This window comes from Dermacentor variabilis, chromosome 10 (assembly GCF_050947875.1).
Source record: "Dermacentor variabilis isolate Ectoservices chromosome 10, ASM5094787v1, whole genome shotgun sequence".
NCBI classification, from domain to species: Eukaryota; Metazoa; Arthropoda; class Arachnida; order Ixodida; family Ixodidae; genus Dermacentor; species Dermacentor variabilis.
The window spans coordinates 118,284,989-118,302,722 of record NC_134577.1 but is presented as its reverse complement, the minus strand read 5'-3'; the positions used below and the strand labels follow the sequence as shown (position 1 = coordinate 118,302,722).

At 47.9% G+C, this 17,734-nt stretch overlaps 1 protein-coding gene across 2 annotated transcripts in view; it reads right to left on the bottom strand.

Annotated features, from left to right (window-relative positions):
- The window catches only part of yip2 (yippee interacting protein 2), a 76,899-nt gene that overhangs the window by 24,711 nt on the left and 34,454 nt on the right, over positions 1 to 17,734 (bottom strand). For both annotated transcript variants that reach the window (XM_075673331.1, XM_075673330.1), the window contains one exon: positions 15,056 to 15,203. In XM_075673331.1, the coding sequence (XP_075529446.1) occupies positions 15,056 to 15,203 (148 nt within the window). The remainder of the gene's footprint in view (positions 1 to 15,055; positions 15,204 to 17,734) is intronic.

Genomic DNA, 17,734 nt, shown 5'->3' with positions numbered 1-17,734 from the left:
CGAGAAGACTGCTTTTGTAACACCCGACAGTCTTTATCAATTCAAAGTGATGCCGTTCGGTCTATGTAACGCTCCTGCCACTTTTGAACGCATGATGGACTCCCTTCTTCACGGCTTCAAATGGTCCACGTGCCTGTACTACTTGGACGATGTTATAGTATTCTCCCCAACGTTCGCTACGCACCTAGAGCACCTCTCAGCATTCCTGGACATTTTTCGTCGAGCCGGTCTGCAACTCAACGCATCGAAGTGCCAATTCGGCCGTCGCCAGATTACCGTCCTTGGACATCTCGTTGACGCGAACGGAGTGCAACCGGACCCAGGCAAGATCCATGCTGTTACGCACTTCCCTGTTCCAAAGTGTGTCAAGGATGCGCGCAGCTTCACCGGTCTTTGTTCGTACTTCGGCCGTTTCGTGAAAAATTTCGCGGCCATAGCACGACCACTAACCGAGCTTTTGAAGAAAGCCGCCCCTTTCCAGTGGGACAACAACGACGCCTCTGCATTCTCGCTTCTAATAGACCTTCTCACAACGCCTCCCATTCTTGCCCATTTCTATCTTTCTGCACCTACCGAAGTCCATACTGATGCGAGCGGTCACGGAATTGGTGCAGTACTGGCACAACGCCAGCGCGGCCACGACCGTGTTATCGTTTACACCAGCAGGCTCCTCTCGCCCGCGGAGCGCAACCATTCCATCACTGAGCGTGAGTGTCTGGCCCTAATTTGGGCGGTTGCGAAGTTCCGCCCATACTTATATGGCCGACCCTTTACCATTGTCACAGACATCATGTGCTTTGCTGGTTATGCTCACTGAAAGATCCTACAGGAAGACTTGGTCACTGCGTCTTACGCCTCCAAGAATATTCGTACTCTGTCACCTACAAATCTGGCCGACTACACAAGGACGCTGACTGCCTGTCTCGCTACCCGGTAGACGAGCCTGACGACGCCGACAGTAGTACCGCCAACGGCATTTTCTCTGTGTCTGCCTTCGCTAACATCGCCGATGAGCAGCACCGAGACCTAGTGCTGCGAGCACTCATCGAGCGTCTGCGATCTACACCTACCGACGCATCCGTTCGCCGATATGTCCTCCAGGGCGGCATTCTGTACTGAAGGAACTTCCTCCCTGACGGATCTATCTTCTTCTTGTCGAGCCAAAACATCTACAACAGACTGTGCTCTTTGAGATGCATGACGCACCCACTGCAGGAAATCTTGGGGTAGCCCGCATGTACGACCGTGTCCGCCGCCGCTTCTATTGACCTGGTCTCGCTCGGTCCGTCTGACGCTATGTTGGTGCCTGTGAGCCATGCCAGCATCACAAAACACCGCAGGTGCTACCTGCCGGTCATCTCCAGCCAATCACCGTCCCTGTGGAACCTTTCTTTCGTGTTGGGTTAGACCTCCTCGGTCCCTTTCCCATGTCATCCTCTGGGAACAAATGGGTAGCCGTCGCAATTGATTACGCCACCCGATACGCTATCATGCGGGCTCTCCCTAGCAGTTCGCGGACTTTCTCTTGCGTGACATTATCTTGCTTCATGGCGCCCCACGACAGCTGCTTACTGACCGTAGTCGTAACTTCTTCTCGAAAGTTATCGCCGACATTGTGCGTTCCTGCTCCATTCAACACAAGCTGACTACCTCATACTATCCTCAAACCAATGGCCTGACCAGAGCGGTTAAACTGTACTCTTACCGATATGCTGTCCAAGTACGTTTCCAAGGACCACCACGACTGGGACATTGCCCTTCCTTACGTCACATTTTCATATAATTCTTCCCGGCATGACACCGCCGGATTTTCTCCATTTTATCTACTGTAGGGTCGCGAACCGACACGGCACTTTCTCCTGCCGTGATCTCAACAAGCGAGTATGCACGTGACGCCATCGCCCTTGCCGACCACGCACGCCAGCTTGCTCGTACTCAACTGATGGCCTTGCAAACCACTCAGCAGCGTCAGTACAACGCCCGCCACCGTGACGTACAGTTTTTGCCTGGTGTGCTCGTGCTCCTGTGGTCGCCCTCTCATCACGTTAGACTTTCAGAGAACCTCCTTTCGCGATACACTGGGCCCTTCCACGTGCTGCGGCAGGTGACGCCTGTGACGTATGAAATTGCTCCTGTGAGCTCAACCTTGTCCTCTACTCTGGCATCTAGTGATGTCGTGCACGTCAGTAGGCTCAAGGCCTATTACACTGTTTCCGAGTCCGGCCTTTAGTCGCTCCGGGGCGGCGCTTTTGCCGCCGGGGGTAGTGCTATGGAACAGTATTTCCAATGACCAAGAGACGAGCAGCAAGAAGACGACGATGACGATTGGAGGCTAATGCGGGCTCCTGCCTCTTGGCCAAGTGCGGCGTATTCCCTTGTAAATATACTTGTATATAGCTTTTCGTCTGCATTTTCCTACGTAACAATATATTTTCTTTCACTGTGATTGTCACAATTTCTTTTTTTCTTTTCCAAGACGGGCAGGACCGCGAGTATGCAGCATGCTTGCTTGCCATCACAGTTGACACAATGTGGAGTGTTCTAGCATGTTTCAGAGGAATGTTCATTGTCACTGCACTTGGCACGTGTCAGCCGGCCTCGATAGTTCTGTGAACTGTGGCCGAACCGTTGGAGCTTAAAGCATCTAAGAGGATTGTGCATATATGGCCTACCACGAAGTTTGATATAACCGGCCTCCATGGACTCAGGAAGGACACTCGAGCCGAAGTGAAAGTTTTCACGTAAGCGACAAGTGCTAAAGAAGCTGTTCTAATCAAAACAAACCCTAATCAGTAATCAGCTGCTCACATTTGAACTGTGCTACTGCTAAGGCTTAATAAAAACAAAAATCGTAGCAGCCCGCTTGCCGATGATGTGGAAACACGGCGGGCTAGGAAGACCAGGTAGTCACCCACCTGCACTGCAGTGCTCCTAGCGGCAGCTGCCGACATTCACTGCATCCACCCAGGAGGCCGCGGAAAGCACACTAGTCAGTATATTGCAGGCACTATAGCTGTGCTTCATCTGCCGTGGCTGCAGCCCGTGAGCTAAGCCTTTGTGTTTTGCGAACAAAAAAAAAGAAAAAAAAAAGAAAAAGAAAAAGAAAGAAAACAGTGCCGCCCGTTGGGCGCCCTTTCACTGACCGACTGCAGTAAAGGGTGGTAATGGCGTATGAAATGTCACCCCTCTCTTGCTCGGCGGTGGGCGATTTGAACTGCACTAAAGGTAAGCAGACCCTTCAGACGTGATTTTCTCTTCAAGTATTTTCTTGGCACAAAACAAGCACTGCAAAGTTTATGGAATGATATTTTAACGCCTCAAGTTGACTTAATATTTGCCTTTAGTGTTCTTTCAAGAAGTAACAATACTGACGTGTCTGCACGAGTACCTAACTTCGCAACACTCCCATGAAACGAACCTACACACAACTTGCAAATGGTCATGAGAAAACGATGAGAGTTTATGTTATAAGTGAAATGTTAAACCTGGTGTAATTTTTACATGACTGGTCCATCTATGATCTACTGATGGGTTGTCAAACCCTTGGAAAGGATGCCATAATCATTTAAACACTGTTGCAACAGCGTGCAATCAATAAGATCAATGGACATACTGTGTGCTCTGCAATGGCCGCTACAGCATTTTGGGCTTCTTGCTTCTCGCAAGATCGGGACTGGCTTCACTTTTGGAGAGCCAGCTATGTTCCAGAAGTCGAGTATATAACTTTGTTGGGAGCTCAGTTTGGCGGAAACAAGGAATACACGTTTTGACAGCTTGAGAACGGAGAGTCGACTGGCTTTATTCCAAAGTAAGAGCAGGTTTGCCGAGTGGCAGTGGTGCTGCCCCAGTCGGGCAGCCACCTCGTTTCTAAGAAGGAACAGGGGGCAATGACCCTCATGGCAAGGCACGGCGAGGTAAACAGGATTTCCGTGAAGCGGGGCCAATGTAGTGATGAACAGTCGCTACAACCTCCTTGTAGCATATGTGGGTGCAAACCATTCTTTCTTTAAGGACCCTGGTTTTATCAAGATGCAAAGGCAAACAAGATTCATAACTGAAGCAGCAAAAATTGCAACTACGGGCAGTATAAGCACTCCATCTTTCTCTCTGCCAGAGAAAGAATTGCTGTTTTTGAATGTGTCCTAGTGTGCACTCTGATAGTGTGTTTTTCACGAAATTTTGCATACGAGTATCAGATGTAAGAAAGGTAATATCTGTACATAGCATTTGTGATGATTTACATATGCCGTCTATGTCTATATACGTGTGCCTTGGGTTCAAATAAACTGTTTGTTGGAAGTTGCCACTGATGTTGTGGCAACTTGGAGCGATCACTTGGAGTTCCTCAGGTGCAGCCCCAGTTGCCACAACCTCAGCCGGAAGAGATAACACACGCGGCTGTCGCCTGCTGCCATGGTCCTCTTCCGTGCCCGTGCCAGGGCTCCGCAGCGGCGCAATTCCGTTATCCATCGCCGCCGCTGCCAGCACCCCCAACCGTCACCCAGTGCAGTGTTCCAAGGAAGACTGGTGTTTGGCGCACCCCCAACCACCGTCAGCTCTGCTATCAATGCGGAAAAGCGAGCCACGTCTACTGCCGGTGCCCATACTGCAAAATGGGACTACGAGGGTTCGCCGTCAATATTCCACACCCGCAGCAAGGTGAACACCCCCGCAATATTGCCGACTCCTTCGCATTCACTCCTTTGATGACCATCCTGTTCGCCTTCACCAGGCCGCTACCAATCACCGCAGCGCCGACCGTGCACTGACCCAGCCTGGGGCCAGTATGTCAGCCCATATCCAGAAAAGTAAAAGCAACAAGCAATAAAGGTACGGTTGCTGTTTGTTGAACTGAAGAAGATCCTCCGCCGCCGCCGTTGATATGTTGACAACATATCAACGTGACACTGCCATCCTGATGAAGCCTAGAACCAAAGAATACGCCAACAAAAGAAGACCTGACGATGCGATTTCCAGCCACAGGTCAACACGACGCAGCTGTGAAATGACGCCAAGACCTAACTGCAACGCAAGAAAGAACCACCGACCTTGACGTGCTTCTCGACGACCACACAGTCACCGCCTTAGTGGACACAGGAACCGACTACTCCGTCATGAGTGGACCCATCGCCACCTAGTTAAAGAAAGTTAAGACTGCATGGGAAGGCCCTTGTGGCGACACACTCTCCGCAGCATTTCTGCGCAGCCTCCGCCTCGTCATCGTCCAGTCCAGCGAAGCATGGCTGCATGCTGCACTGCATGGCTGATAGGGAACACCGCTACCACAGTGGTACCGCCTAGCATTGGTGACAGGGAAGCTACAAAAGGAGGCTGCGTGGCTTGAAAGATACACTTTCTAACTGAATGCGCGAAGCGCCAGTACGGTATAATCACCTGCTGCTGCTGCTGAGGCAATAAACCGCTGCCCTTTTTCTTTGTTGGGATTTGTTCCTCAGTCAATGCAACATCCCACATCCTCAAATTCAGACTGCTGGAGGGCACTTAATAACGCCGACTGGAATCTGCACGGCAAGAATTGTCATTTGTAGTACCAGTGACATTGACGCAATCACCCTAGGAAAGAAGAGGAGGTCAGGAGATGCCACAAATGGCGCAGGAGCTGAACTGGCTGGGAACTGAAGAAACAAAACATCAGTTGAGTTCGAGCTCTGGTGCTGAAATAACGTTTCGTTGCCTCTCTCTCATGTGCTCTACAATTGGTGACCTGGACGCCTGGATCGACGTGAAACTTGTGCCAGGTAAAATGTGCCACAAAAGAAAGGAAGTGGAGCCATGTCAAGCACTGACTGCAAGACTCGATCCACCCAGAAGCCACTGAGCTTGCTTCAACCACTCCGGTAGCCTCAAACATCATCCGCCTGCCAGAATTTTGGGAGCAGAACCTGATGACGTGGTTCATCCAAGCAGAGGCCCTTTTGAACTCTTGCAGATTATCCCACAGACCTGCAAGTAGCTCCTTGTGGTCAATGCACTTCCAGCGGCCGTCATCGATGAAATTACCGACCTCCTTTCGTTGGCGCACACCCTCCCAGAATTGCCTTATGATGAGATCAAGGTCACTATACGGGATCGTACAGCTACGCCGGAATGCTCATGAATACAATAGCTATTCTCAGTCGAACAGCTAGGCAATCAATGCCCAAGTCAGTTACTGCACCAAATGCTTCACATTCTCGCCACTCACGCACTTCCGCCACTCATGCGCTTCCGCCATGGACAACGCCCTTGCACGTGAGCTCTTTCTTCAGCGTTTGCCCACCCAAATCCAGATGGTGCTGGCCACTGCTTCAACCCAGGATCTGTCAGAGCTTGCTGCATTGGCCGACAAGGTGATGGAAATTGCCAATACACTTCCACTGGTTTCAGCTGTGATGCCAGGGTCAGCCTCGCACACTGCGCATTCTTCACCTCCAAACCGGCCAGAAACAGCATCGACAACATTCCCTGTTGCTGAGCTGTGCTTCTGGTTCCTGGCCGAGCTCCCAGTTGCGACCACTTGTAGGAATGTTTCTCTGTGTTCCTGTCATCATCACCGATCTCCATCTCCTCAACACGGTCCATCCAGGGAGCGCCAGTGCTACAGTGCAGGAGATTGGCCAGCCATCTGCTGGTATCACCGCTGTTTTGAAGTGGAAGTGCACTGCCTTCTTCCTTGCACTTGGTGGGGAAACCATCCGGCCGACTGCTAACGGCGACGAGCGGTCACGGCTCCACCCCAGGTCACTTGTACATCATTGATAAGGTCACTGGGCAATGCTTCCTGATCGACATGGGCACAGGTCGGCATTCTATCTGCTACACGAGCGGATTGCACAGCTGCTCCAATTCTGTACACACAAGCCGTGAATGGCACCCACATTCCGGTATTTCGAGAACGCTCGCTCACACTTAACCTGGGCCTGTGAAGAGTGTTCCGATGGTTGTTCATGGTTGCAGACATCAGGTCTGCCATTATGGTGCTGATTTCCTCGCCAACCATGGCCTCCTTGTAGATGTCAAACAACATCTCCTGGAATACTTTGTTTAGCGCAAAACAACAGACACAAGAAAGACGACCAGGACAAGGCGCTACTCTCAACTGACATCATTTTATTGCGTCACTCCTTTATAGACAGCTCAAACTAGAGGAACATGCGCAGTGAGCACCACGCGGTGGAGCCACCAACATCCGATCCCAAGAGCGCACTCATGTGACAGAATCCAAGAAACCAAATTCAACGCTGTACAAGGTAAAGGAAGGCACACTAATGCACTGTGAAATGACTGAATGAAAAATGCTTCCGATAACTCTCGGGCGGTGGTGCCACGGCACTTTTTCAAAATCGTGGTATCACGAAACATGGGTTTACACTTGCATATTTTACAATGCTGAGCCAAATGGGAACCTGTGCATGTTGGTATAGATCGCTCATGTTCTCTAAGGCGCTCGTTAACACAGCGGTCTGACTGCCCTACATACACTTTGCCTCATGACAAGGGAATGTTATAAACCACACCAACGCTGCAATCTACAAACTTCGCGTGGTTCTTTTCACAATCTGGTTTTTTACTTGTTTTAGAAATACGGCTGCACAACATTGACAGTTTCTGAGGAGCAGAAAACACTACCGGAATTTGGTATCTAGTGGCGACATTCTATAGATGGTGAGCCACTCTGTGGCAATATGGCACAACTTCAGGCCTCTTCTTTTGTGTGATGCAGTTACTTTTGTGCCGCTTCCCTTTCAGTTTCTGAAGCAATACCTCCGAGACTGACGTCACCACCACACTTGGGTAACCAGCAGCCTGCAGCCTATTTAACTGTGCAATGAAACTCAGGTTCGCAGAGTGATGACAAGACTTCATTAACGAAGATTCTAAACACATCAAAGCAATGGCGCGTTTCACAGTCTTTGAGTGCGCAGACGCGTAAGGTAAATGTTCCTTACGTGCACGTGGCGAGTACATCCAGCAGGCGTGGCCTGTTTGTAAGGATAGGTGCAAATCTAAAAACTGGAGTTTACCGTCCCTAGATAGCTCATGTGTGAAAGTTAAACCTTTGCCATTGTCATTGAACAGAGTTAAAATGTCAGCTACCGTCACAAAGCATTCGTTGTTAGTTTGTTTTATATCACAACAAGAAAATCGTCAACATATCTAAAAATTTGAACCGAGTCATTGTTTAAGGCACTCTTAAGAGCGCGGTCGACAAACGATAAAAAAATATTACAAAGAGCAGGCGCCACACATGAACCAATACACACACCATTTTTCTGGATAAAAAGGTTATTTTCGAACCGGATAAAAGTTGCACTTAAATAAAATTCAAGAAGGGACATGAAACTTTCCGAAGACAACCCGGTCGCATTGTGAAAATCTACCTCGCCACTTCTTTCGATGCACGTCATCACACTGCGAAATAGCTGTTGGCAGGTTTTGGTTAGCCGCATTTTGCAAGAACAGTTGAAGCATTTAACTATTGACGATCCTTATGGCATAAAGGATTCTTTCGATGTTGTTTCCTTTCTGGAAGACAACCATTCAGTAGTCAACATTTTTTCTGTTGACGTCGAAGATCGTTACTATTCAATACCGCATGGTGAGCTATTTCGCAGTGTGATGACGTGCATCGAAGAAAGTGGAGAGGTAGATTTTCGCAATGCAACCGGGTTGTCTTCGGAAAGTTTCATGTCCCTTCTCGAATTTTATTTAAGTGCAACTTTTATCTGGTTCGAAAATAACCTTTTTATCCAGAAAAATGGTGTGTGTATTGGTTCATGTGTGGCGCCTGCTCTTTGTAATATTTTTTTATCGTTTGTCGACTGCGCATTTAAGAGTGCCTTAAACAACGACTCGGTTCAAATTTTTAGATATGTTGACGATTTTCTTGTTGTGATAAAACAAACTAACAACGAATGCTCCGTGACGGTAGCTGACATTTTAACTCTGTTCAATGACAATGGCAAAGGTTTAACTTTCACACATGAGCTACCTAGGGACGGTAAACTCCAGTGTTTAGATTTGCAGCTATCCTTACAAACAGGCCACGCCTGCTGGATGTACTCGCCACGTGCACGTAAGGAACTTTTACCTTACGCGTCTGCGCACTCAAAGACTGTGAAACGTGCCATTGCTTTGATGTGTTTAGAACCTTCGTTAATGAAATCTTGTCATCATTCTGCGAACCTGAGTTTTATTGCACAGTTAAATAGGCTGCAGGCTGTTGGTTACCCAAGTGTAGTGGTGACGTCAGTCTCAGAGGTATTGCTTCAGGAACTGAAAGGGAAGTGGCACAAAAGTAACTGCATCACACAAAAGAAGAGGCCTGAAGTTGTGCCATATTGCCACAGAGTGGCTCACAATCTAAAGAATGTCGCCACTAGATACCAAATTCCGGTAGTGTTTTCCGCTCCTCAGAAACTGTCAATGTTGTGCAGCCGTATTTCTAAAACAAGTAAAAAACCAGATTGTGAAAAGAACCACGCGAAGTGTGTAGATTGCAGCGTCGGTGTGGTTTATAACATTCTCTTGTCATGTGGCAAAGTGTATGTAGGGCAGTCAGGCCGCTGTGTTAACGAGCGCCTTAGAGAACATGAGCGATCCATACCAACAGGCACAGGTTCCCATTTGGCTCAGCATTGTAAAATATGCAAGTGTAAACCCATGTTTCGTGATACCACGATTTTGAAAAAGTGCCATGGCACCACCGCCCGAGAGTTATCGGAAGCATTTTTCATTCAGTCATTTCACAGTGCATTAGTGTGCCTTCCTTTACCTTGTACAGCGTTGAATTTGGTTTCTTGGATTCTGTCACATGAGTGCGCTCTTGGGATCGGATGTTGGTGGCTCCACCGTGTGGTGCTCACTGCGCATGTTCCTCTAGTTTGAGCTGTCTATAAAGGAGTGACGCAATAAAATGATGTCAGTTGAGAGTAGCGCCTTGTCCTGGTCGTCTTTCTTGTGTCTGTTGTTTTGCGCTAAACAAAGTATTCATGGATTCGCACCAACTAGCCCGCCAACGCATTGTGCTGAACGTGTCCTGGACGCAACAACTTATCTCTTTGTGCAAGGCTTTGCTGCACTGGAAACCGCATATTTAGTGCTCTCTTGTGCTACACTTTCAAATGGACTCTTCGTGGCTTTGTTATGAGAATTTCCAGAAATCACCGCACCACCCAACTGAAGAAACCCCGTCTGCCACAATGTGCGACACCACATCATCACTTCCGGACTTCCTGCATTGCTGACTTGCCCCGGACAAGCTCAAAGTTGCACATGCAGAGTCTGAGCACATGTTGGAAACAGGCATTATTCGGCCGTCCGCCAGTAACTGGGCAGCTCCTCTTCACATGGTGCCTAAGAAATTGGGTGACTGGAGGCCATGTGGAGATTACAGATGTCCCAATACTAAGACTATTCTGGATCAGTATGTTTTGCCCAACATACAAGATTTCACTGTCGCTCTGCACGGTGCTGACATCTTTTCAAAGACTGACCTCCATCCACGCCTACCACCAAATTCCTGTGGCTGAGCAAGGCATACCTAAGACAGCCATTACAATGCCATTCGGACTGTTTGAGTTTCTGCAAATGCTGTTTGGTCTCAATAACGCCACCCAGTCACTCCAACATATCATTGATATGGTAACGCGTGGGCTACCCTTAGTCTTCGCCTATGTCAACGACTTGTTGGTGGCAAGCAAATCCGTAGAAGAGCATTTACAACATCTAGGCCTTTTGCTCCGACTATCTGAGCACGGTATCGTCATCAACGTCTCTAAAAGCGAGTTTGGTGTGGACGACTCAGAGTTTCTAGGAAAATCAACTAGATGCCAGTGGCATTCGCCCACTTCCATCAAAAATCGAAGCAGTAGAGAGCTTTCCCAAGCCCACGACGATTACGAAGCTGCGACAGTTCCTCGGCGTGGCTAACTTTTACTGCTAATTTATCAGGAACTGCGCTGCCATAGTAGCGATTCTGGATCGCCTCCTTACCAACAAGAACAAGACCTTCTTGCTGCATTGGGATGCCGTCGCAGAATACACCATCAAGATCAAGGGCACACTCGTCCTCTTCTTTTGCACTGTGCAAACATGCTGACGTTGAATCACCAACTCGCCCAAGCTTTCACCTTATCAAGTTGGAATTTACCTTGTCATCCGTCACTTTCACCATATCATTGGGAATCGACCCTTTACCATCTTCACAGATCCTAAGTGCTTGACGCTTTGCAGAGAGTTGTCAACACACACGCCATGAGAAATCCGCTATCTCTTGTTTATATCGGAATTTTCCACCGATATCCGACACGTCAGCGGTGAGCAGAATGTACCTGCTGGCAACCTGAGCCGTGTGAATGCCATGACACTACCTGAACGTTCTGTGCCACCAAATGTGCAGACATTCATCGCACATCAAGTTAATAATCCTGAGCTCCTTAAACTGCGCTCACCCAAAACAGCACTGCGGTTGTGCGATATCTTGCTTGATGGTGTCGCACTCGTCTGCGATGCTTCTACAGGAACACCAAGACCATTTGTCCCCAGCCCATTATGCAAGTAGCTTTTTGACACACTGCACCAGCTCGCTCACCCTGGTGTTTATGCCACACAACGCACGCAAACAGCCACCTTATCTTATTGCGCTGTGTATGGGCCCGGATGAATGCCGATGTGCGCGACTGGGTTCGTGCGTGTGCACCCTGCCAATGTGCCAAAATTCACAGGCATCCTGTTCCCCCAGCATGCCAGTTTCTCTAACCTGATCATCGTTTCGATGTTGTCCACAATGACAATGATGGACCACTACTACCACGTCAGGGATTTCGCTACCTGCTCACCTCTATTTACAGGTTTACCCGTTGGCCAGAAGCTACACCACTGCAAGACAGCTCTGCTGCAACGTTCATGGCAGCTGCTGTCACAACATGGGTTGGCCGCTTCAGATGCCCTACCAAAATTATTACTAACAGAGGAGAGCAATTTGAGTCCACTCTCTTACAAGAGCTCCAGCGCTTGCTTGGAATCAATCATCTGTGCACTGCCACCTACCAACCCCAAACTAATGGCCTTGTGAAACGCTTTCATTGACATCTTAAGTCAGTGCTGATTGCTCATGGAATGCCATCGCAATGGGTTCAACGTCTACCACTGGTTCTTCTGAGTATCCAGTGTGCCTTGAAGTCGTACATCAGGTGCTCGAGCACGGAGCTCATTTATGATACTCCGCTCCGTCTGCCCAACGATGTCTTTTCACCACAACCACCTTCAACTGCTCTGTCTACTCAGGAATAGGTGCACCTTCTTAGTGACCTCTACCAGGATGTAAAACCCAGTCCAACGAGTCCAGTTTCAGCATGCACACGTTATGTTTCAACTGACCTTGCAAATGCAACCAACGTCTTCATGCGCTAGGGGCCTGTTCAGCCTGCTCTTCATGCACACTACCTTGGACCCTTTCCTGTACTGGAGATACACGAATCCACATACATTGTGAACTTTCATGGCAAACCTGACACCATAGCACTTGACTGGCTGAAGCCATCCTAGTGTGAGGCAATTCCCACAGATGCAACTCTCAATTCAGCCCCGGACGTCTCCATTCCGGTCAGTGCTCAACCCCCTTCAGTCTGCCAAGTTTCATGAATGTGCTGACATCGTTTGCAGATCATGCTGCTCTCTAGAGGGGGAGCTAAATAGTGCCAGCGACCTCGATGCGATCGCCCTAGGAAAGAAGACGAGGTCAGGTGATGCTACTAGCAGCGTGGGAGCTGAATTGGCTGGGAACTGAAGAAATAAAAGATCAATTGAGGTTGAGCTCCAGTGCTGGAATAATGTCTCATTGTCTCTCTCTCACGTGCACTACTCATTCATGACCGTACTTACCTTGCCACCCTCGTTATCCTTCAACAGTGTCCACGAGATGTCGTTTTCAGGATGGACTTTCTGAACCAACATGGTGCAATTACTGACTTGAAGTCAAAGTCGATAACGCTGTCCAAAGATCAAGTGATACTGCCGAAGAGCTCTCGTAGTCACCACATTTTGAGTGTGCTCAAAGATCAAGTGAGCATCCCACCTCACTTCAGCACTGTTATTTCCGTCGGCACTAAAACACCCACAGACACAGAAGGCTTTTTCAAGGGTGATCAACGTCTAGTAGTCTATCAAAATTTGCGTCGCAAGAATGATCGCTAAACTGCATTGAGGAAAAGCGAAAGTGATGCTGACCAACTTCAGCCAGGAGTTTAAAAGCATGTCAAGAAGAGCATGATGATTGGATACCTCGAGGAAATTGTGGAAACCAGCAATGTGTTTTGTCTTCTCCGAGTCTGCCGCATCTACCTCGACGACCATAGTTCCCGAACCAGTCTCAAAGTAAATCCAAGCCTCCTTATGAGTAAGCAAAAACAGCTAGAAAGTTTTCTCAGATCATACAGAGACTGCTTTTCAACGTCATCAAAGATTCGGCAAAAACCAGTTGCAAAGCATCGCATAATAACCACTATGCCGAAACAAAAGCCCTGCCCAAAAGAAGCGCAGCGGAAGTAGCCAAATTTTTTATCAAGGACATCCAGCTACGCAATTGTGCGGCAGAAGTCTGCATTACTGACAGAGGAATGGCTTTCACAGCTGAGCTCAAGCCATACTGCAGTATAGCCAGGCAAGTCGCCGGAGGACCACTGCCTACCACCTGCAGACGAATGGCCTAACAGAACGTCTGAACAAGACGCTCGCTGCCATGTTAGCGATGTACGCTGATGTCAAACACAAGATGTGGGATGCTATCCTGCCATACGTAACCTTTGCTTAAAACACGGCGGTGCAAGAAACAATGCAGATCGCATCGTTCAAGCTGGTTTACGGCAGGGACCTAACGATGACTCTGGACACCATGTTGCCGCATGTCACCGATGAAAAGAATCTAGATGTCGCTGCTTATTTCCAGCGTGCTGTAAAAGCCCGACAGCTCTTCCGCCTGTGGATCATGAACAAGCAGAGGACCGACAGCCGACACTACAATCCCCCTCTTAAAAAGCATTGGGACGATGCTTTTTAAGAGGGAAGAATTGACACATGTACTTATTTATCATTTTCTTGGGGACTGCATTTCCTGACAAACAACTTAAAGTTATCACTCAGCGCAGGGTGTGCCTGGATGATTGGAACTTACTGGAATGTTATTGATGGTTCTATCCGTTGTTTGTTGTCACTGAACCTTGTGTAGTCTGATTGTATGCACGACACAAATTGTGTAGTACTTTCTGGAAGACACGCGGGCACCAGCGATTACTCTGGAAGCTTCAATGACTCATGTATAAAAGCCGATGCGCTTGACTGGCAGAGGAGATTTTTGACAATCGCCGACTGCGTACGCCGCTATGGTTGTGCTTTGAGTGTAACTTGCTTTTGTGGGCACAGGTTCACCCAATAAAAAGTTAGTTAAGCTAGTGACAGTTCTGCTGCTATGTTTTTTCACCGTTGCTACTACGTGACAAACGCAGGTTAACAAAACAACAATATTAACGGCGAACCTGTGCCCACAACTCAAAGTCACAACTGTCGTGAAAACACCCATCAGTGGCATTCCAAACTGGTGACCAACTGTCTTCCACTTTCTCCTCACGTGAGCCCTCGTGCACGTGGCACATGCGAGCCGGGTCCAATCGGCTACCTGTGCCACGATGATCGCTGCCTGTTGTTACTGAACTACACCATGACACGGTGCGCACAGTGTCCAACATGTAGGGCAATGGCCGCACTACTTGAATGTTGCCAAGTTGTCGTGGCAATATGTTTAATTTATTAGATGACTGCAGCACAGGTACTTCGGCTAGAAGAAATAGCCGAGACAGAGTGCGCCATCTGGTAATCTATCTTCTATTCATGTTTAAAGCTTTAATGCTGCAATCTTTTATTTTATCGACTATAACAACCAACTCAAAAACATTCTTGTACTGCACACGTGCTTGGGTACAATACAGTACAAGTGCACAATACAGTGAACAGTACACACGAACAACCTTGGTGACAAATTACGTGTCTGTACGCATACCTTCGGCCCATCGCTTCTGAGACCGCAGTGCAAAATGGTCCACATCCTGACGGCTGATCTTGTACTTGTCTGCCAAGTTTTCCGCAGTGATTGCCATGGGCAACTTGCAATACATGTCTGTCAGTGTGGCCAGCAAGGAGCATTCCATCTGTGCCGACAAAGACATGACAAGTTGTCAGGCCAGCTGGCTCGACTGGCACCAAAAGCACGTACAATCTCTGCAAAATGAAAGGAAGCATCTTAGAAATGCCAGTGTTTCTCCAAGAACCACCTGTAGTGTGCTGCACCTGCATGAGAAATACTGGGAGGGCGTGACCTGCCTGTCTTTCCAGATGTTTCAAACAAGTGTGGTGGCGGTGGGCTAACTGGGCAGCAGAGTTTGAACACCAATAACTACCACCTTTCATATTTTTCCTCTACGTGGCCTTCCATTTTGACAGAAAAAGCGCGGCATGGCAGCGCTGTACCTCGACTGGTGTGGTCACTAAGCTGTTGTCACACTCCACGACGACTACTAAAGGCGTTGCGATCTGGGAGCTCTCAGCATGCACTCCTTATTGCAAGAATAACTCCTTATTGCAAAAATAACTGAGGAGTGTTAGGAAACATGGTAATCACCTCAGCCGAAGGGCAGCAGGGCTCAGCACTGTGTGGCGTGTCAGGCAGCACATATGAACACAGGCGAGATGTGTTAGAGGGTAATCTGGGGCCGCATTCTGGAACGGGTCGCTTTGAAACTGATTCACTCTGGCTGTTATGTCACTCGGAGAAAAAGTGGAATGTCACGGCGTGAAAAAGACCAATCAACGAGTGGCGATCTGCCGGTCATATTTTGTTTGTACTTTGAGGAAGATATATAATTGAAGAACATTGCTAGTTTGATACAAAAATACTGGTTTCGTAAAGGGGTGTATTTAATAATTCAGAGCACAAGGACATGGCCAGCCAGAAAGGAGATACAAAAGAGAGGCCACCTACAGATCCTTGCGCTGTTCTGATGTGAAGTTGTTGATGCCAACCGACGACACTGCCTCAAAGGTGGAGAGGGAGGGAACAACACCTCAATTCGGGTGAGTTGGTTCATCTTGACAGTTTTCATAAAAAAGTGCTAAAGACGACGACACATACAAAGTCGAAGATACATAAGTCGAAGGAACACATACAACAGGACTGGCGCTACTTCCAAGTGGCGTTTATTACAAACGGTCATCTATTTATGCTCTGCGCATCGGGTACATCATGCACTCATTATCATATACACAAAGATTGAAATGAATCAGATCATACACATGATTGTATTGGCAATCGGTTCAAGTGCCTAGATATTGCGAAAGAAATGTCGCGTCTTTTTCTTGCAAAACCAAAGATTACAGCTGATGCACTTGTCGCCTGCTTTCCTTATAAAATACGCCTCAACTATTTATCTTTCCGTTTTTGTGTTTCCTTTCCTCAGGAAGGTTGTGTCACCAAACATGGGTGTGCATGCGCACTTTTTGCAGTGCTCAGCCAAGTGACTGCTGTATCCTTTTCTAACATCATTGTTGTGCTGTCTAGCCCTGTCATTGAAGCACTGGCCAGTTTGACCGATATAAACGCGGCCACATTCTAAGGGTATTTGATACACTCAAGTGCATTCGGTGTAATTGGTCCAGTGATTAGTATGACATTGCATGCATTTCTGGTGCTTCTTGTTTTGAAGGTTACGCACCGCTGATAATTTGCAAGGTGCTGAAAAAACTAGATTGACATTGTGTCGGTTTGCCACCTTTTTCAAATTATGTGAAACTTTATGGAGGTATGGGATTACGTGTACAGGTTTTTGTCGTAATATTTAGTTGGGCACTTCCTTCCCCGTTTTAATTTTTGAAGCAATGTTGCACAGACAGATGGCGCCATCGAAAGGCAAAACACTTTTCTTTGATCTTGGATTGTATCTCCAGCATATGTGTTCATCTCAGGAAAATAAAATTTTAGGATCTAGAAACTAAATACAGTTGACATTAAGCAGTTCAAAAGTAAACTTGAGCCCCTGGGAAAATTTTGCGAAAATTTTTAAACAATCGGCTACAGCATCGTCAAGACACAGGACTGATGAATTGTTAAAGGGACACTAAAAATTACCAGAAACTCACGTTAAAGTGGTAGAGCAATGTTCTAGAACGTCTAAGGCGTCAATATAATTGTGAACAGAGCTTTAGTAACCGAGAAATTGAGGTAAATGCATGACACGACTTGAGACCCCCCAGCGACATTCCGGTACTAGCCCGATGACGAAAGCACTCCTCATAATTTGTGTTACTAATACTCAACTACTCGTACTAAAAATATCATTTCATTCGATTATAAGACGGAAAAAAATGCTACTTGTCTACGTCTATTCGATTCTAAGAAAAAATAACATTTTGACGTTACCCTTCAGTAATATGGGTGGTCGAAAGGTTTTGTTTTCGCTCGACTCTGCGCCGGGCACGCTTTGGAGTTTCAGTAGTTTCGTTATCGCGTCGTGCTGTGAGGGTTCTGCTGGCTCGCGAAACTTTCATTTGGAAGAAGCAGCGAGAATGCCACGTCCATGTGATGTCGTGGGAAGCCCTCGTTGCTTTCCCGCTCCGGAGAGCCGGTGTCGAGGCCGCCGTCGTAGTACGCAACGACGCCGGCAGCGCGAGCCCTCAGCAGCAGGTC